Here is a 22,375-nt window from a genome sequence, read left to right as displayed (position 1 = left end):
GGTGATAGGCTTGCGCCTGCCCATGTGCTGTGAAAGTGTTTACAAAATAATAATCAACGTACGGTTCACTCCACTGCTGCGGCCATATGGAAAATTTGGGAAAATTTGGGAAAATGAAAGACTTGATGCAACTCATGACCGCAGGGGTCAGCTGAACTTCTACGCTGGCAAAGTTCTTTTGCTTTATTAAAAAATAAACAATAAACAAACAAAAAAAACAAACAAACAAAAAAACCAATGGAATATCCAGTTTGCTGTCATCCATTTACCACCAACATGTAAACACTGCATGATTTTGCCACTTTTGATGTTCATGTGATTTTTAAAATTTACTTAATAGTTATATTTATGAACTAGTATTTTAGCTTGCTTTGTTTTTGTTTGATACACTACTATTATTATTATTATTAACATTATTCATACACACACACACACACACGCACACGCACGCACACTTTCTAGGCCGCTTATCCTTCTGGGTCGAGGGGGGAGCTGGAGCCTATCCCAGCTGTCATTGGATGGAAGGCAGGTTACACCCTGGACAGGTCGCCAGTGCATCACAGGACAGACAAACAGACACATACATCCACCCACACACTCGCACCTATGGGCAACTCAGCATGTCGGAGCACCTGGAAGAAACACACGCCCCACACGTGCTGCCTACATTATTCATATCATTTATATTATTCATATTCATATTATTATTATTATTATTATTATTATATTATGCTCACACCATACGAGAATGCTCAGTTTAAGTCACAATACAGCCTCTCAACAGCCTTTTTTCTTGTTATTCTATTCGGTCAAACAGAGAAGGCATATAAAGACGAGGAAACAGGCACAGCATTGAATCAACACCTCATACCAGTACTGGGATATATCCCAAAAACTACTAGACTATATAATAATATAATAACACAAATGATATAATACTACTACTATATGGTATTATTATCATTATTATTATTAAGATTCTTTTTGTGAACAATTGTTTAGTTCTCTTTTAACTTCTATGTAGGCATGCAAGTTATCACAGAACATCCCCAAATACACTACACTTCCAAAAGTTTTCACTCACCCATCCAAATCATTGAATTCAGGTGTTCCAATCACTTCCATGGCCACAGGTGTATAAAGCCGAGCCCCTAGGCCTGCAGACTGCTTCTACAGACATTAGTGAAAGAATGGGTCGCTCTCAGGAGCTCAGTGAAGTCCAGCGTGGTACCGTGATCGGACACCACCTGTGCAGCAAGTCCAGTCGTGAAATTTCCTCACTACTAAATATTCCACAGTCAACTGTCAGTGGGATTATAACAAAGTGGAAGCGATTGGGAACGACAGCAACTCAGCCACCCAAGTGGTCGGCCACGTAAAATGACCGAGCGGGGTCAGTGAGGGGTCAACTATGAGGGGCATAGTGCACTGAGGTCACCAACTTTCTGCAGCGTCAATCACTACAGACCTCCAAACTTCATGTGGCCTTCAGATCAGCTCAAGAACAATGCAAAGCGTGGAATGCAGTGGTGTAAAGCGCCACCACTGGACTCTAGAGCAGTGGAGACGTGTTCTCTGGAGTGACCAATCACGCTTCTCCGTCTGGGAATCCAATGGACGAGTCTGGGTTTGGTGGTTGCCAGGAGAACGGTACTTGTCTGACTGCATTCTGCAGAGTGTACAGTTTGGTGGAGGGGGGATTATGGTGTGGGGCTGTTTTTCAGGAGTTGGGCTCGGCCCCTTAGGTCCAGTGAAAGGAACTCTTAATGCTTCAGCACCAAGAGATTTTGGACAATTTCACGCTCACAACCTTCTGGGAACAGTTTGGGGACGGCCCCTTCCTGTTCCAACACGACCTTTGGGATGAATTAGAGCGGAGACTGTGAGCCAGGCCTTCTCGTCCAACATCAGGGTCTGACCTCACAAATGCGCTTCTGGAAGAACGGTCAGAAATTCCCAAAAACACACTCCTAACCCTTGTGGAAAGCCCAGATGAACTGAAGCTGTTATAGGATGTTAAAGGATGGGCCGACATCATATTAAACCCTATGGATTAAGAATGGGATCTCACTCAAGTTCATCTGCGTGTGAAGCCAGACGAGCCAATACTTCTGGAAATATAGTGCGTGTGCATGTGTGCGTGCGTGTGTGTGTGCGTGCGTGTGTGTGTGTGTTGGAAGTAACTTTCAGGAGAAGGAAAAAACCTACTTTACTTTTAATGTAAGTAAATGGAACCAGAACTTTTTCCAAGTCATTTTGAGCTGTTTTTTTGGTCCATTTATCAGAAAATATTTAAAACAACATAAAGGGCAACAGGTATTTTCAAACTATGTCAAAAACCTGTTTTGTACAGCAGTGATACACACACACACACACACACACACACACACACACACACACACACATATATACACACCAAAAAAGAATACTATTGAAAATGCTTCTATTTCACACTCCTAACAAATTTAAGACAGATTTTCTTTACAAATAACAATTAATGAAACTAGTATCTTTGAATGTTCACATGGACCTTAGAATTTCCTAGTATGTGGTGCTGTGTCCCCCATCTCCTTCCAAGCAGTGATATAGAGCCTAGAACAGACTCCTCTGATCGGGGCGCCCCCTTCCAAGCATCAATGATTCTTGACTGAGCCTCATTGTACACAAGCTTATTATTATAAGATGCTTTACAGTGAAATCCCTGTGCTCTGATGTGGTCACGCACCTCACACCTAATGCTGTATCTCCTTACATGCACTATTATAAGGCTCAGCTGACTTATTTCATCATTGCTTTGCAGACTCTTTCAAATATAACTGAACGGAAGCTACAGCAGTGACTACGCAGCACATTTAAATGAAGACGCAGCACTTTTTAAACGAGTTCTAAAGGTTGAGCCCTTTTTAAAGTTCCCTTTCACAGCTTTATGAAGAAAAGTCATAACATGAATGAATGAAAACCGTATTTCATTTCCTCACTCGGCAGAATCACGGCACTGTAACCACTTCCCTAGAAAAAAGAAGCATTGAAGTGTGATGAGAAAACAACAATGAATGTGTGACAGATGCCTTTAAAGTTCCTTCCCCTCCTTATTTCTCTCTGTATGTGATTCTAAGTACCAAAGTACCACAACCTGAGCTGTTCTTCACGGGACCCGATAACAAACATAACAGCTGTATGCGTTTTGGACCCTGATGTGGCAATATGGCAAACACATAATTTCACAATACTTTGATGTACAATATGTACATGATTAATAAATAAATATTTTCCTCAATGATAAGTTGACACATTAAAAAATATTATAAAATATTACGAATACAAGGATTTATAACATTTCACATAATGTTCACGTGTCTTACATATATATATATATATATATATATATATATATATATATATATATATATATATACACACACACACACACACACACACACACACACACGCACATACATACATACATACATACATACATACATATATATTTGGAAAGTGTTTAAGTATTGAGGATATCCACAATATGCTCTGAAAAGCATAGTGACCATATTGGCTGCCCCTAATTTATACCAAAACAACCTAACAGTACTCAGAAGGTCTTCTCTGTCTTTACGAACACTTGAAGTAGAAGCCAACAAAAACTAAGCGAATCCTTAACCAGCCCAGATGAAGATAGTCACCAAGCACTATTACACGACCAATAACTGCAAACTGGAACGGTATGTTGAAGTGTGAGCACTGTTTTTAACTGAACTAGAATAAAATAAAGAGAATGGAACAGACTAGAACTAAACGATCATCGCAGTCCAATGGAATAACATGCATCTCCATTATATACACATCGTGTGAGAATTCCGTGATGACTGGAATAAAACATCTTTCCGTTAACTTGCATTGAAAGTACAGAATGTTTTTGCCCTCTCCTGTAAAGGTACAATTTTGGAGACACCTGTTTTTCACTGGACAGCGACGTTATAAAGAGTTTGCCAACATAAGGTAGTTAGGAAGCCGAAGCCAGCTTTAACAGCAGTAATGCCAGCCTGCACAGATCGAAAATCAGTTTTATTTAAAATGAACTGGTATGCAAGACAGCTAATTCATCGCTTAAGAGAATTAATTAATATTCTCTCAACACAGAATAACAGACTCTCAAGAGAATAATATTCTCTAAAGGGAATAAAATAAGGTTTAACATTAGCGAGGGAGGGCAGGTAATAAACTAGCCCCAGATCTGTACCGCTGGTCCCTGTTCGGGTAGAAAAACACCATAAATGTCCAAAACTATCCAAATAAGTGAACAATTAGTGAAACAGTATTAATACCAGTTTAAAATGATTATTATTACTAGCATTAACAGCAGTAACAGACACAGCACAGTAAAAACGTGTAATGGAGCCATTCAACCACTAGGTGGCAGTGGAAAGCTTCCTCTTTACACTGAGCGCTGAAATCCAAGGTAACTACAGTTCAAAGGCAGGGAATAACCCTCTCCTGGTAAACGCAGGTCGCTGTTACAATCATTCCACCCAATCGAAAAGCATCTTACTGACACTCAAACGTCAATAAAGCCACCATCATCCAATCAGAGGACAAGAATAGCCGGTGTGAGTGTTCTGACATCGATCACCTCTCTGGCTGGAGAACAGACGGCAATTTACAGTCTGATAAGAGCCAATAAAACACAGACTTACAGATAATCTATATCAAATGCAACTGACTCAAAAACACAGACACACTAAAACAAGTACAAATCACATACACACCTGTTTTTATACAAAGTGAGGACACACGGTAATGCAAATGCAGTTTTGAAGCAAATATATTGATTTAATATATTTATACTAAATTTGTATAGTAAAACCATTTAAAAATACAATGTATAAATATAAAAATAAATAAAAATATATACCTACAATGTAAAGGGCAAATATTGGAAAAAAAAAAAAACTTGGAAATAAAAAAAAGAGACAAGGGTGTTATATATATATTCCACACTGTAGTCTGGGGTTCAATCCCCAGCTGGGTAAGCACCCTACACTATACCAACAGGAGTCCTTGGGCAAGACGCCTAAATGAAATGATCAAACTGTAAGTCACTCTGGATAAGAGTGTCTGCCAAATGCCATAAATGTAAATGTAAATGAGAGAGAGTGTCAGAGCTTTATAACTAGGCCGTTCTGCTGACAGTGTGGAACTGCAGTGTACCACCGTCTGAAGGCCAGATGCTTTATAGGAGCGATGCTTCAGAAGTATTAAAGGTGAACTCTACCATTCACTTCAGAAAGAGTGCAGCGGGGGCGTTAAATCTCCCCTCACTCTATCACGCAACCCAGGTTCGGCTGCACACAATGCACCAGATTAAACCAGAGGAACAGGACCGGCCAACAGGACCGGCCAATAGGACCGGCCAACAGGACCGGCCATAAAGTGCTTTACAAAAGCTTAACATTACAATATTCATTTTGTTGGGTATTTTGGCCACAGACAGTAAAGTTAGAGTTACAAATAGGTTTACTTTTAGATTTTTCCCAAAAAACTCCAAAGATTAAATATAGACATGTATACATCACACATATGGGACATATTACGTGTATGTAATGTTACATTCTGTCAAAAAAAAAAAAAAAAAAACCACACACAAAATGTTAACTTCAGAAAAATGTAAAGACATTTTACTCCAAGTCATTTTAGATCATTTGTATTGTATTTATATTTATATTGGGTCCAAATTTATTTATTAATTTTTATTATTATAAATAATAAAATTATTATTTTTTTTTTTTTTTCTCTCCAATGTGGAGCACAGAAATATAAAAACACAGCGTTTCCACATCGCTGTTGTCAAAAGAAAACCATGCATCTCCAAAACGGTAACCTCATAGGAGAAGGAAAAAACATGCGGTACTTTTATTGTAGGTCAATGGAACCAGAATTTTTCCAAGTCATTTTAGGTCATTTCCTTTAATCTACTCATCATGAAATTTACACACAATGAAATGAGTAAAAGGTATTTTCAAATTATGTAAAAAAAGATAAGGAGGAAATATGGTTTCTTCCTACAACAGCAAGATTACCATTAAGCTAACATTAAATACAGTATTATAGACAGAATTAATATACACTATATTTCCAAAAGTATTCCCTCGTCTGGCTTCACACGCAGACGAACTTGAGTGAGATCCCATTCTTAATCCATATGGTTTAATATGATGTCGGCCCACCCTTTGCAGCTATAACAGCTTCAACTCTTCTTGGAAGGCTTTCCACAAGGGTTAGGAGTGTGTTTATGGGAATTTTTGTCCATTCTTCCAGAAGCGCATTTGTGAGGTCAGACACTGATGTTGGACGAGAAGGCCTGGCTCACAGTCTCCGCTCTAATTCAGCCCAAAAGTGTTCTATTGAGTTGAGGTCAGGACTCTGTGCAGGCCCGCTAAGTTCTTTCATACCAAACTGGCTCATTCATGTCTTTATGGACCTGCTTTGTGCACTGGTGCGCAGTCATGTTGGAACAGGAAGGGGCCGTCCCCAAACTGTTCCCAGAAGGTTGTGAGCGTGAAATTGTCCAAAATCTCTTGGTGCTGAACACGTCTCCACTGCTCTAGAGTCCAGTGGTGGCACTTTACTCCACTGCATTCCCCGCTTTGCATTGCGCTTGGTGATGTAAGGCTTGGATGCAGCTGCTCAGCCATGGAAACCCATTCCATGAAGCTCTCTATGATGTTCTTGAGCTGATCTGAAGGCCACATGAAGTTTGGAGGTCTGTAGTGATGGACTCTGCAGAAAGTTGGTGACCTCTGCACACTATTTGCCTCACGTTGCACAGGTGGCGTCCGATCACGGTACCACGCTGGACTTCACTGAGCTCCTGAGAGTGACCCATTCTTTCACTAATGTCTGTAGAAGCCGTCTGCAGGCCTAGGGGCTCGGCTTTATACACCTATGGCCAAGGAAGTGATTGGAACACCTGAATTCAATGCTTTGGATGGGTGAGTTAATACTGAGTGACACTCAAAAGCACTGCTGGGTTACTAATGCTCAATAAGCAGATTAGAGAGAATGAAGTTTACAGAGGAGTGAACAATACACAGAGAGAGAGAGAGAGAGAGAGAGAGAGAGAGAGAGAGAGAGAGAGAGAGAGAGAGAGAGAGAGAGAGTGAGTGTGTGTGTGTGTTCTTCCAAAAATCTGACGGATGAATAACAGACTGGGGGGCTCTTATGAAGAAGGTGACTCAGTCTCTCCTGCCCAGAGAGAGTGAGACAGAAGGGTCATCCTGAGGAATGGACAGCTGGACGGAGAGGTGGAATAGAGGCTAAGTGTGGAGGGTTTCCCCTGCTGTCAACTGCCAGAAATGAGGACCATATGTGTGGCGTAGGGTGTGGCGCTCACACTCTCACACTCACACACACACACACACACACACACACACACACACACACACACGTTAGTGTTGCTATACTTGTGAGGACTTTAAATGCTACACCTAAACCCTAAAACCCAGCCTTAACTTCAATAGCCACAACGCTGCTCTTTGCCCTGTAAGAAAACAGCCATTTTAGATCATTTATATCTGGATTTATATTTTTAAAAAACTGCATGTTTTCTGGTGAAGGTCAGTCAACAAGTGTCCTCACTTAACATTATCATGTTGTCCTTTCATCGTGATGACAGTAGGTCCTCACAAGGTACTAAAGACAAGCACTCAGACATACACAAGTTGCTTACTTCCTTTAAAACACCCGTCTATTGTGATGGCAAAGTGGTTAACATTGTGTGAACAGCAGCATCCATAATTCCTTATATACAATTTTTTTTTCTTTGTTCATAACTCCTTCCCTCCGTTCACACCCACCCACTCCGGAGGTAAAACTCACAAAAACATTTATCGATGCAAAAGTGGTTCAATACATTTGGATACAAAGCAAAAACAAAGTGTCTTATGATGTTTCCATTTTCAGTTTATTAAACCACTGAACATCATAAAATCACTACATCTGAAAGGAAAGCTGGGCTTTATACTGCTACACCCCAGAATCTACTCACATTCTTTAAACTCCACATTTCTCCATTCCTTCACTCCACACCGTCCTCCCTTCCTTTGCTCTGTCTGTGGAATCCTCTTTTCCCTCCCCCTCTTCACGTTTGTGGTGGTATGCATGCAGCCTCGTGATTGTTTAGCTGCGCATTCACGTAGGTCAGCACCACTGACTGAGGTGTGTTTATACAGAGAATAAACAACACAGGATCAGGCCATATATACATTAGCCCTTGCCCACCTCTCAGCCCTCAGCTCCCCGTTTTGCACAGTCCTGCCTAGATGGTAGGGTGTCCCCATAGAGGGGTAGGGGGAAGAACACAGGCAAGACGGCGGCACAAGACACCAAAAAAACCCACAAATGTGAGAATATTCTGTTAAAAATCACGATAGTTATAGTTTTATCTTAGTTTAATGTCGTTTCAATGTATTATGGTCCTTTTTATCATTGCAAGTATAAAAAAAAAATTTAAATCGCTAGAAGTATGCTAATGTCTCAGTAGCTCGCTAGCTAAATTACCTGTTCCACCTTAAATAGTCCAGTTCTGACATCTGAAGCGCCAGAATGTAACTGCTGCACCATTTAAGGTGGAACGGGAATAATTCAAACAAGAAGCTGGAGAATATCTGACATCAGCCTCAAAAAACTGAAGAATTTGGGGTGGTAAATAATAAACAATTGCCCCCCTCTTTGAAGGCGTATGATTCCCTAAATGTAACTACACCCTCCTCTGCTGTCACTGCAGACGGGCAGGGTCGCCTACAGAGCGCCGCTAGTAGCTGTTAATGAAGAGATGCTCTTTTTATCTGAGGGTCCCATTTCAGAGGAAGATCTCAACCCCTGCCCTGTACCTCGGCTCCAATGGGCAACACTCAAAAACAAAAGGTAGGGGTAAAAAAATAAGAAACGGGGAAAAAACCCCATCAGAACTGGGGATTAACAATTAACCGACAAATACGTCGATGTTCGACTTTTACCGAATGCTTCTGAGTAGAAGACCAATTTCATTTCCGTCAAACTGATGTAATTCTTTTTCCATGCCAAGGAAAGAGCAGGGTGGATGAGATGCAGTGATTAAATCTTTATCCGAGACCGTCCAATCCATCAGTCTACAGTAGCCTAAGTCTGACCACAGTTCAAGTATGTAGGCTTTTATACTGTGTATTTCCCCTGCAGCTATTGGTACATCTGCAAAGGACTGCGTCAGGGCAACAAACATCCTGTGGTTCACGTATACAAGCAGCTGTCTGTGAATTCAGGACACCCAACAATCAACAGCTGAGGTAGACATCTGGGAGACGTGTGATCAGTCTTTGTTGAGCTCTGCAATTTCAAGTAATGCTGTGGTGGGCTGGGCGATATGACTTCAAATCGAGATCACGATTAATTGAACATTTAACATCGATTACGATTAATGAACGACCATTTGGGGTTTATTCTCTTTCACAGTTCACGGACAATGTGTGTACTGTAAATATGCTCTACATATCTTAAAAGTAAATTGTCTCAATAACCAGATCGCAATTCTCGGGACTTTTGCGTCAATCCAACTCATCATTAGTCAATTTTGCGCTGCTGAGACCTCAAACATTTGTGATGATCTTTCTGTACAATATTTAAAAGAGACCCATCCAAAACTCCACAGTGTTTGAGGAGATTTAGAAAGAAATGGCTGAGGGCGGCCGTAGGAGAACGAGGCTGCAGCGTCAAAGAACAGCTAAAAGTAAAACGTATAACGAATACGAGGGCCCACAGAACCACAGAAGTGACCGCGCCCTTTTCTGTTCATTCGTCTCTAAATTATCAATGTTTATCTTAAATCGCTCTTTGTTTTCACGTAAGCTACAAGCCAGGCGAGATCATCTGTGCTGCTGTGTCACCAGCCGTCTGCGCTGATCTTCAGGGTTAAAGGGTGAATCAGCAGTTCTACATTAACTCCACAGTTTAAGACCATTTACTGTTAAACTGTGTTGAACGATCAGCAGAGCTTTATTTTACTGTGAAGGAGGATGATTTTATTATTACCTACTGATCTAATTCAGCTGTGGAGCCGCAACAGAACAGTGGAAGAGCCGCATGTTGCCGACCCCTCAAACAGATTAACCAGACACAATTATGTAAATGACAAGACAAATAATAACAACTAACTGGACCCCCTTTTGCCTTCAGAACTGCCTTAATTCTACGTGACACACTTTCAACAAGGTGTTGGAAACACTCCTCAGAGATTTTGGTCCATATGGACATAATAGCATCACGCAGTTGCTGCAGATTTGTCGGCTGCACTTCTATGATGCGAATCTCCCGTTCCACCACATCCCAAAGGTGCTCTATTGGATTTAGATCTTTCTGGATCTTTTTCGGACCGTTCTCTGTAAACCCTAGAGATGGCTGTGTGTGAAAATCTGTAGATCAGCAGTTTCTGAAATACTCAGACCAGCCCGTCTGGCACCAACAACCACGCCACGTTCAAAGTCCCTTAAATCCCCTTTCTTCCCCGTTCTGATGCTCTTCACTTCAGCAAGTTGTCTTGACCACCTCTACATGCCTAAATGCAGTGAGTTGCAGCCATGTGATTGATTGATTAGCTATTTGTGTTAACAAGCAATTGAATAGGTGTACCTAATAAAGTGGCCAGTGAGTGTATGTATGTATGTGTATGAAACACACACACACACGTATGTGTGTATATATATATGAGACACACACACACATATATATATATTATCTAAGCCGCTTCTCCGTCAGGGTCGCGGGGGGGGTGCTGGAGCCTATCCCAGCAGTCTTCGGGCGGAAGGCAGGACACACACATATATATATATATATATATATATATATATATATATATATATATATATATATATATATATATATATATATATATACAGTCTGTTCCAAATGAGATGTTAGAAAGAACAAATACTGACGTATTATTTACAGTGAAAATGTGTTGAAGTACCATGATATTACATTTGTGCCACGTCGTCCAGCTCTACCTAAAAAGTCACTCCTCCGAGCTCCACTCCAATCCTTGTTCCCCTCAGCAACATGAGCTCCATGACAACACTGGGCCAGGTTAGCGGTGTCTGACGGCAGATGGCCCGGACAGGACCCCAGACGAGTCTCTAATTAAACAGGCACTCAGCCCTGCTTCCTGGTCCTCTCCTGTGCATCTGGCTGGGAGCAGCCGGATTCAACAGCCTCAAAAGCCTGTTAACAGTTATCAACATAACTGCAAAAACATTGCCCACTTAATACAAACATAACAGGACACACGGCCCCTACTTCATAAAATCATACTAGACAATTCACACACAGTCAAATTTCTATTAAAGGGAAATTACATTTTTGAAAAATGTCTGCATAATTAAATTAAGATGTAAACGAAGTTGTGCCGAGCGGTTTCAGTGTAGATAAAAGTAGCATCATTTTCGTAGTTATAGTGAACTACGTTGCCTGACACTACATAAAGCAACAGACGTTTAAAACAGAAGGGTTTATCTTAAAATTAGGAGAGTTTTTAGAAGGTTTAGTCTAGTTAGGAGGTTTCTGTAATACTGTTTTCTTATCTGGAGTTAATGATTATGAATATAGATAAAGATTATTAATGTAAGAACCGTTGTTCTGTAACAGCTTCTGTACTAAATTCAGGCCTAACTAAAGCCGCCATGGTGACAAAGTAGATAAATTTCAGACTTATGAAGTTTTTGTAATACAGCCCCAGAAGTCCGAAGAGTTTAATGCCTCTAAAACCTCCTTCACAAGTAATTACTCCACTAAAGAGTTACAAGTATGCTGCCCCATCTCCGAAACAACAGTTTTAACCATTTTGAGATGCAGTTTTAGTCTAAAATGTCATCATTTAAAAAAAAGAAATAGAAAAAAAAAAGTAGAGGCAAAAAGCACTTTTTCAGAGTTACCATCATCAATGCCTGTATTTGTGTTGTAGACATTGCCCCTGTTTTCTATCACTCCCAATGAAACATCATCTGAATCTGTAAATTTCTTCACAGTGAGCAATGCCACTTTACCACAGGTTAAGAAATCTCAGGAGAAATGACAGAAATTGGAGTGGCTACTCAATTAATGCACTGCCTTCAGTCCAAAAAAAAGAGTGGAAAAAATGTTAATTAACATTTAATTAACCCATTTTTTCATTTATCCTAACAATTTACCTCAAAATCGCTGCATAAAAGTGAATGCAGTTAAAATAACTGCACAAAATCAAACTTTTTCTGTAATTGTTTTCTGGATTTTACACGAGAGATTGGACAGTAACATTACAAATCAGTATGATTTTAGCCCCAGAGAACACAGATAAATGCTTCTTCACTTCTCTATACTCAAGCAACTCAGTTCCCACAGGATATAACAGCGTTTTTTCGAATCATATGGGATTCATTTTATAAGAGGTAAAAGGCGCCGGTATCATTATTGAAGCAGGAGCTCGCAGTGGGCAAAAATGACTGACATTGCGCATTCAGACGCAAACTCCCATTACATTTACATTTCCCCACCCACCTTCTTAACTAACCCCGTCCAAATAGACCTTCAGTCTCTCTTACGCTGTGCACGTAATGTAATTTGTTCCATTCTGTCATCACAGCCCTCAATCTGTTCATCATGGACACTCACACTGCAAAAATAATAACAATATAATGAGCCTTAACACAGCCGTAGCAGCTTAAAGTTGCGTCGCTCAGTTCTGCATTAAAGTTCAAAAAACATTTCATTAGCATGTAGTGGACGTAACACATAAATAAGGATGTTGGTCCAGGAGCCCTGACCTCTTCAACACAATCACTGTGCTGATGAGCTGATCCATCTTCAGAGTGACCTCCTATAATTTCTATAGCTCAGCTCTAATGGGATTCGGCATCATCCGCATTCAAAACAAAACATCAGCGTTTTCTCTGGCCAAGTAATCAATAATTTAGGCCACGTTTACACAGCAGGTAAAAGTGGCCCAAATCTGACACTCATCAGAATGTAACTGCTGCAACATTTAAGGGGGAACAGGGAAATGACTTCAGTTCCATGTGTTTTAATATTTAACAGGTTCTCATTGCAGAGAAAATGTATCAGGAAATCAGCTGAGCCCACTCATCACCAAATGATCGATGTCCGTCTTAAATCTCTCTCTTTGCCGTTTCCTAAGCTACTAGCTAGGTGAGCCTGCGCTGATCTTCAGGGTTAAAGGGTGAATCAGCAGTTCTACATTAACTCCAGCGTTTAAGACCATTTACTGTTAAACTGTGTTGAACGACCAACAGAGCTTTGTTTTACTGTAAAGTGGGATTATTTTATTATTACCTACTGATCTAATTCAACTGCGGAGCCGCAACAGGGCATTAAGCCTGATCTTGCCAACCCCTGGTCTGGACAATGACAAAACATCGTCCCAGCAGTCAGTAACTGTGCTTTAACATGATGTGAGGACAATGGCCATTACTTCAATACCTCCAAAATAAAGGAATTAAACAGAGACTTTGGTAAATGACAGAATCAAAAGTTCCTGTGGGAAACGGCCAGTAACAAGCCAATATCCATTCCAGACTCATTTCCAAATTTCTTGGAACAGTATCAGTGGTTCATTAAAAAGGGATTTGAACACCAAACATCACTGAGAAGGACCAGCAGAGACTCTCCTCACACGACTGTAAGGCCCAGAGAGGTACTGAATTAGCAGCAACACCTAATACAGTTTTATTCTGTAATCTCCCAAAGTATTTGGAAATCACCTTTTGCTGCATCTGGTCAGCCTATTACTGTCTGATATGACTAACACGCTAATGAGAAACACACACTGTGAACTAGACATCTAAAAACTGCTGGATGTAAAATCCAAAGGTGGCTACTAAGTCCTTACTCTGAGTGTGTTTACATGCACTCGATAATCTAATCATAATCAGATTTCTGCAGCTGATTTTTCAAATGGTCATGTAAACAGCAAACTCTGATTTCTTAGATTGGAGTAAGCAGAAATCTGTTAAGTACAGAGCTGGATTTTAGCTCAGTAATCAGATTTCTCAGTGCTGTAAACTCATTCTGATTTCTTTCGGATTTCTCAGTCTGCGCATGTGGAAAAACAGACGGAACCGGAGAGGGAGCAGCGTCGCCGCAAGGACATCTGAAGCGACATCGAAACCAAATACGAAATGAAGAATTAAATATTCTTTATATTTTCAGATAACCAGGCACAATGTTCGAGTTGGGCATGGAGTTTGAGTTTTACGTCGCGTCGTCTTCTGTGAGTTTATTGGCTTGTTGTAAAGCAGAAATCTGATTACTGTCTGACTCCTGTAGATCTGGAGTTTCCCCATTATCTGATTACTCAAGTGCATGTAAACATGTTGACCGGATAACTGACAAAATCTGATTTTCCGCAGTTATCGGACTATTAAGCGCATGTAAACACACTCACTGACTCAGTTCCCCGTACTTATGGGCTCTTTAAGCAACATTCTGATGTACGAGTTCTTTTCAGGGTGTTTTTAATTTATAAGTCTTTTCTGTTGTGTTGGTTTTGCATCTGTTCTTCTTCACTGTTGCTCATTCCTCTCAATTGGGAGCTTCAGCATTTTATTTCAGAGCAAAAGGATCCAAAAAGATTAGAATATAGCCAAACAAACTTCAGTTCTGCAGGAGTTTTTGGATTCTGATAAATTGTAACTATTTCAGTCAAAGGCTTGGCAATGACAACATTTATCAGTACTGTGATAAATTATGTTGCGATGCTCTTCTCTCAGCAAGTTGTGGATATTATCAGTAATTAAAAACACTTCCCAACTGCATGTTTGATTCCAAAGACTGCTGAACTGAACTTAGTGCAGCACAGTATGAGAAACATTGAACAATAATCATTGCATTCATACTTTGACAATCTGGCGCTATTTTGCCAAAAATATTGTACACACACACACACACACACACACACACACACACACGATATACATACACATGTTAAAACGTTCTTACAATATCGGGATATTAAATTTTTGCAACATCGCCCAGACATACTTCATCCATTATTTATTTTAATTAACATCTTTACTTGAGTATGGTTTTGGGCTACTCTACCAAACTCTAGTGACCTTCCCTCAATGACTGTGTTTATATGCCAATCCCACTGATTACATTCCGATTACAGATTAAGACCGAGGTGTTTATGCTCACTCTACTCAACAATCTGATGAAAATCTTCCTTTACATGCTCACTACAAGTAATCCGATCCAAAATTATGCATAGAGAACCACTAAGTGTAGACGTTACCATGACAACGAGCATCACGTGAGTCCAGTCCGAGTGAGATGAGCAGCAGTGAGCAGTGCTTGTGTTTTTAACTGCTTTAAAATGATGTCAGACTCAGGAAAACGTCCTTCATGTCCTCATTAAAGAAGGCCGAGAGGAATCATGTTTTGAGACACTTAAGCTGGACGTCCGTCCCACCGCTGTCTTTTAAAGATGAGAGCATAAACTTCGTCTCCTCTGCAGACCAGTTTCTGCTCCGCCGTGTTGAACGGTATAAACTCTCCCTGTAACGTGACGCACATGCAGAACGGACTTGAACTTTCCGACAGTGAATGTAATCAGATACAGGCGTCTGCACGGATATTATTCTTCTATTTAACTGATTATTTACAGGATTACCCGCCTGTAAATAAACTATTCTAATTGATCCATTTACATGAATGTATTCTATTCCGATTGAGCTATTAGTCAGATTACTAAAGGATTATTAGACTGAATGTACTCCTTTACATTTACTACTATAAAAGGTCTGCAAAGAACACTTGTGATCCCTCTCAACACATACGTACATATTTCAGCCACTTCATTGTAACCAGTCAAAACTTTGCTCAAGTCACTCTTATGGTGCAGATTTGATCTACATTGATCTATTCCATCATCACAGATGATACAAGCTCTGAAAACCACAACCAGTTTCTCCCTCAAATTTGCTAGAAAACTGCATCAACTCGGCAACACTGTAAATGAGGGTCACCCTCAATGTTCTCTGAGATTAAATAAAGGTTCATTGATTAACTGTCCCACAGTTCGAGAACGGTAAAAGAAAGTGCTATAAAGTTTCTTCCTCTCTCCTCCACATTTCTAACACACCATCTTCTGATACGACAAAAAAAAAAAAAAAAGAAAATCTCGCCCAAATATGCAATGATACAATGTCAACAGTGTCCACACAGATTCATAATCTTCTATATCATTTTTAGGTTTTGTTCTATGATTGCCAGAATACCCTGCATTTAACCAAAACATTTAATTATTTTTCTTGGTTTAAAAAGAACTAAAAAAGCCATTTAAGCTATTATATTTACAGTTAGCTCGCTAGAGATTTCAGCATTGTTCCTAACTCAACTAAACTTTTATTATAACATTGCTTTGCACAAGGCCACCCAACTCTGCAACATTTTTGCTTTTAAATAAAAATTACATTTATTTGAGCCAATCGAATCTGTGTAGTATGTAACAAGAGCTCAGTAAAACTGAGACACTCATAAAATAATTCACTGAATCTTGAACTCAACATCAAAAATCATACCAAAGCTGAATGTGCTTAATTACATGCCACATCCTGAGGATTAATCCAACATGTATTGATAAAGTATGCTTCTCTACCATGGCGATGTTTCAAGTTGCATTGTTGAACACAGTATTAAAGAAGTGTGTCTGTGGCTCATGCAGTGATGCTGAACTCACCCTGTGCTGCTCGATGGAGTCGATCCACTGGTTACGGTGTTCAGGGTCCATAGCCCTCAGGTACCAAACGCTGTCATTAACACTGATATCCAGTCTGCACTCATCAAACTCATGGGGCTGGGGAGAGGGAGAGAGAGAGAGAGAGAGAGAGAGAGAGAGAGATAGAGAGAGAGAGAGAGAGAGAGAGAGAGAGAGAGAGAGAGAGAGAGAGAGAGAGAATGAGAATGTAATTTAAAGCCCATAATACAGGATAAGGTAAGCCAAAAACTCAAAGTTCATGGAAAAAAAGATAAAAAATATACAAATACAAAGATAATTTATACGCAAAACCTTCCACACAATGCATAAGTTAGCTTAAATGTACTTACATGCAGATCGATATATCAATTAAGACTGATTATCAGGCAATACTGTTCTCAACGTTCAGGTCATACTGTACTGTGCAAAAGTCAGAGACCACAATTCCCAAATAAAACGGCCGAGCTGTAACTATTTCTCAGATTAGATTTAAGAGAATCCACTTTACGTAACAAAGGGGAAAATCAAACGAAATTAAATGAAAAAGGGATAAAAATTTAAGATTTAATTTTTTAAGATTAAAAGCTACAGAAAAATTAGACCTCCTAGCAACCACTTGGAAGAGCTGGTAGACACTAAAACTGCCCCATCAGATAAACAGCACTTAAAGCTTTGGTCTCTGAGAGAGAGGAGAAAATCAAGCTGCTTCAGATCTGAAAACATCCACAGGTGTTTCTGTCCATCCTTCCACTGTGAGAAGACCACTCAGCGCTGTGGGTCTGAGCGGATGTGTAGCTGGTCAAGAAGAACCTCACTGAGAAACGGAGACGGACACATCAAACAAGGAGGCTGAACAATGGACTGACCACCCCAGAGTCCAGACCTCAACACCATTGAATGCGTCACTTCAGAAAATCATCAACCAGCTTCTAAGACGGAACTTTGGATGCGTGGAGAAACATCCCTGTAGATTTTTCCTGAAAAGACTGGAACTTATAAAAGTAGTCACTATATCTACACAGACATGTGAGATCTGTCTCCTCAGAAACATTCAGGTCTGTATGTGTGTGAGTAACAATATTACTGCCAGATGGTCGCACTGTCAGACGCAGCAAAACACAGGATTAATTAAATCCAGATGAAAATTTCAAACTTCTATTCCGTTTTCCATTCTAACAACCTTCTGCACTTTCGAAGTCACTTCTGTGTCATTCTCCTTCATACGCTTGCCATCTCTCTCTGTAAAACCCACAGAGCCTTTTTCAGTCAGTGTTCAAGGCTATCGAGTCAGAGGGCAACTCACATGCTGCAAAGAAAACCCCTTTAACTGAGTCAGTGCACGTATTTACCCAGGTCAGAGTGACCGTAACATCAGAAGAACAAACTCAGGGCGTTTTCATACGAGTCCCAAACACTCGATTCTGAGCTTGTTTGGGGGAGGGGCTTATTATCACAGTATATACTTATATATATAGCGTGGATCAACTGCTCAATTCCATAAGTCACGTTTCTGCGTGCAGATCTGTAAAGTGGTCTCAGTAGCTTCACCCATTTGTTACCTTTCATCATATTGCTTGGACACTCAGGTGGCGAAGTACAGAGCTTTTGTCCACAGCAGTCCCCCCAAAATCGCAAAACGTTAACTGGAATTAATGCAGTTAGTCGAAGCATCACGTTACTAAATGAACCAATCGCGAACCGATGGCTTCAACATGAGCAGAGGACTGTGTGAGACTTTGCAAACCACCAATTTCAGGAAGACCAGAGATCAGTTTAACTTTCACACCTGACCAAAAGAACCATCCTTGCGGTCTTGGGTCCAGAAAAAAGCTCTAGTGTGAAAAAGCCCTTCCACAGAGACTCAGGCCTGTTAGGAAATGGGGGGGGGGGGTTATACACAGATCAGGCAGAACATTCTGACCACCTCCTCGTTTCTACACTCATTGTCCACTTTATCAGCTCCACTTACTGTATAGCTGCACTTTGTAGTTCTACAGTTACAGACTGTAGTCCATCTGTTTCTCTGATACTCGGTTATCCTGTTCTTCAGTGGTCAGCACCCCCATGGACCCTCACAGAGCAGGTACTATCTCTGGGTAGTGGATCATTCTCAGCACTGTGGTAACACTGACGTGGTGGTGGTGTGTTAGTGTGTGTTGCGCTGGTCTAAGTGGATCAGACACAGCAGTTCTGCAGTAACTGTCTGTAATTGTAGAACTACAGAGTGCAGCTATACAGTAAGTGGAGCTGATAAAATGGACAATGAGCGTAGAAACGAGGAGGTGGTCATGATGTTATGGCTGATCAGTTTTTATACACGACTCAAAATAAGTGTAAGTATCTCTATGTCCTGTATGTAACTTCATACATTTATATCTCTGCTGTCGGAATAAAAGCATTTACGAGATGGTAACTTTACAGGTTCTGCTGTGACAATATAGATATGTATGTATCTATAGCTTGTTGTGATAGTATTATTATTATTATTATTATAATAAATATATGTATATGAAACAGTAATGTACTGTGTGTCTTACTGTGTATAAGCTTCTATATTCTTACACATATAAGCTTCTATATGTAATAATAATGTTACATGTTACATAGATGCACGTATATGTACTACACTGTAGTACAGTACACGTAGTAATAATTAAGTCTAACTTCAACCCTAACCTGAATGACCAGTGTATAATAAAATGTAAAAAAGGTTCATGAGAATATTCAGGAGTATTTTGTTGGTTCTGCAGGTTTGAACTGTTTTCCTCTGGCTTTATTAGAACGTCAGAATATGTCTGTCCTGAAAACGTACAAATGCTCACACACACACACACACACACACACACACACACCTGAGCGGACTGAAGGACACCTGGGGGTTTTGGGACAGAGAGGACCGGGAGGTAAATCACACAGATTACAGAATGAAGAGGCAGAGCTACAGGGGCAGACGAGGACACAGTGGCGAGGGGGGGGCTGCAGACCCACAGCAGACGGACTGGATTTAATACTGAGAGAGAGAGAGAGAGAGAGAGAATATATAATATCAGCTCCTCCACTCTAATTCTGTCTGAGTCTAAGAGTCTGTACGTGAGTCAGTGAGTCCGACTCAGAACAGCAGAGCCAAACCCTTCCTGCAGCCCAGCCGCTCTGTGTGAAGCTCCGATCTGCTGTAACAGTGTAAACAGAACGTGACTCATTTTTCCAGCTCACAATTCACTACAAACACGGCGCGTCTCTGTTTCTGAATGTGCCGCGGCCTTGACCACGCTCACTGAACCAGCAGCTGACAGAACCCAAGACCCTCTGGACAAAACCGGCTACAATCAGGAAGCTTTTACAGTTAACCTCATGTTACGGCATGAGCTCGGCGCTGGTAAGTTCAGCGTGTAGAACCCGAGCTCTCTCTGTGTGTGTGCGCTACCGTGTTTTCATCACTGTAAAAATCGTTGGCTGTCCCATGTTTTCCTGACTGGTAAGAGAGTGCTGCTGATTCAGTTAATCAGAGCGATGATAAAGCAGGGCTGATGTGTAACCTTGATCCTTCTTCATGTATTTTCTTGTGTAAAAACGGTCATTTGTAACACAAACGGAATAAAATCACTGAATTTTCAATTTTGTTAGAACGGATTCTCTACCATCACAATAAACGCAAAAAAATGATGCTGTTATTAGATGAGAGCAGATTTTCAGAACCACATTACTGAGCTTTTCAGCATGAACACCGTATTTGTGTTCCAAAGCCTAGGCGGCATTTCTCGGTGCAGCCTACGTTCTGAGCGACTTCGAAGATACAGCACACGTATCCCTCCAGGACTTCAGTTGTCCAGAGTCGTCTTTGTGCAAGAATGACGCAAAGGAAAAAATAAAAAATAAAATAAAGCACTACACACTGACAGAAAACAAGCTTTTCATGTCCTCAAATTCGACTTTGTTACCTTATAAAGCGTAAACGACTGACCGATTAAAGCATATCGTCCGTGAATCACATTTGGGTACGAGAACATCTAATCCCCTTCAGTGAAGAAATGAAACAGCAACAACCAGTTGCTCCCAGGTTTCATGGCACAATTGCAGAGGCAGAACCTTAAAAGTGACACCACGTCGATAGGATTGCTCCATTTGTGTGAACAAAAAGGCTACCAAGCAGGAGCCTTCATAGGACAGTCCTACTGAGGACCCACCCTACCCCGGTCGCAGCCTCGGCTTTGGTACGCAGCCGTTAACACATTACCTTACTATTTAGCTGGATGTCAAGTCTTCTTTACATTTGTTCTGATCAAATGTTGTCAAATGTTATTCTAAGCCATTATTTCTGCTGGTCTATTTGTCTTGAAACAAAAGTAAGTGGCAGTTGCTGTTTTATAATGAAGGAATAAAACAATAAGACGTCAAAAATTGAAGATAAGAGGTTTTGCTCAGGCGGCGAAGCTGCACTCATCGACGCAGTTACCCCACACAACCCACAGTTGGAGACCACTGTCTCAGAGGAAAACAGGAAAAAAGAAACGAAGAGAGAGGACAGGACTACTAGATGCTTTTGGGAGGTGTTACACTCGCTACAATGCTGTGGGGCAGGAGGCCTGAGGAGACTGAGAAAAGCTTCACTGGTTCAGTCGCTCAGTTTGTGTGGGAACAAGCTGAATGCGGCGGAGGGTTTGTGTGTGTGTGTGTGTGTGTGTGTGTGTGGGGGGGGGGGGTGGTTGTCTGGGAATGGAAAAAAGGGACACAGGGTCACGGCGGGTACACTGGGAATGCTCCGACAACAGGCGTTCACTGAGGGTGCTGTTGAAAACCAGCAAAGACAAACAACATGCAGGTCATCGTTTTGGATTCTGGAGCCGTATTACAGAAATAACTCCTATAAGATAAGAAATCTTCTGTTTACTCACCATGACAACTTTAGTTAGGAGTGAATTCGATTCAGGAGCTACAAAAGAATACAATTTAAGTTCATGATCTCATCCCAACTCCAGATTAGAGTATTCCATAATCATGCTAACTAGGAAACATGTACTTTCCTGCATTTAGGAAATTTCCAGGGGTGTTCCAACTTTTTTACTACCCTCAGCTGCAGAGAGAATGTTACTGTTCTTACTCAACTGAGACACAAAGACTGATGAAAACAGGTTCATCAGCATTAACCAACAATGCACCTATTCATACTGCAAAATGACACTCTCTGCCATTAGCTATGGGGTCCATTAATGCACACACACACACACACACACACACACACACACACACACACATTTTCTAAGCTGCTTCTCCTTATGGGTCATGGGGGGTGCTGAAGCCTATCCCAGTGTCATCGGGCAGAAGGCAGGATACACCCTGGACAGGTCGCCAGTCCATCACAGGGCAGACAGACAGACACATTCACACCTAGGGGCAATTTACCATGTCCAATTGGCCTGACTGCATGTCTTTGGACTGTGGGAGGAAAGTGGAGAACCCAGAAGAAACCCACGCAGACATGGGGAGAACATGCAAACTCCACACAGAGAAGACCCTGGTCGCCCGGCTGGGGAATCAAACCCAGGCCCTCCTTGCTGTGATGCCAGTAAATGAGGACCCAGAGTTGAACATGCTGTTATTTTTTAG

General features: G+C 40.9%; 1 protein-coding gene across 2 annotated transcripts in view; it reads right to left on the bottom strand.

The window, feature by feature from the left end:
* cert1b (ceramide transporter 1b) overlaps positions 1–22,375 on the bottom strand; it is a 72,532-nt gene that overhangs the window by 23,727 nt on the left and 26,430 nt on the right. For both annotated transcript variants that reach the window (XM_017723594.2, XM_017723596.2), the window contains exon 3: positions 16,754–16,870. In XM_017723594.2, coding sequence (XP_017579083.1) covers positions 16,754–16,870 — 117 coding nt within the window. The remainder of the gene's footprint in view (positions 1–16,753; positions 16,871–22,375) is intronic.

The sequence above is a fragment of the Pygocentrus nattereri genome, chromosome 16 (genome assembly GCF_015220715.1).
Source record: "Pygocentrus nattereri isolate fPygNat1 chromosome 16, fPygNat1.pri, whole genome shotgun sequence".
Classification (NCBI taxonomy): domain Eukaryota; kingdom Metazoa; phylum Chordata; class Actinopteri; order Characiformes; family Serrasalmidae; genus Pygocentrus; species Pygocentrus nattereri.
This window is presented reverse-complemented; position numbering and strand designations above follow the sequence as displayed.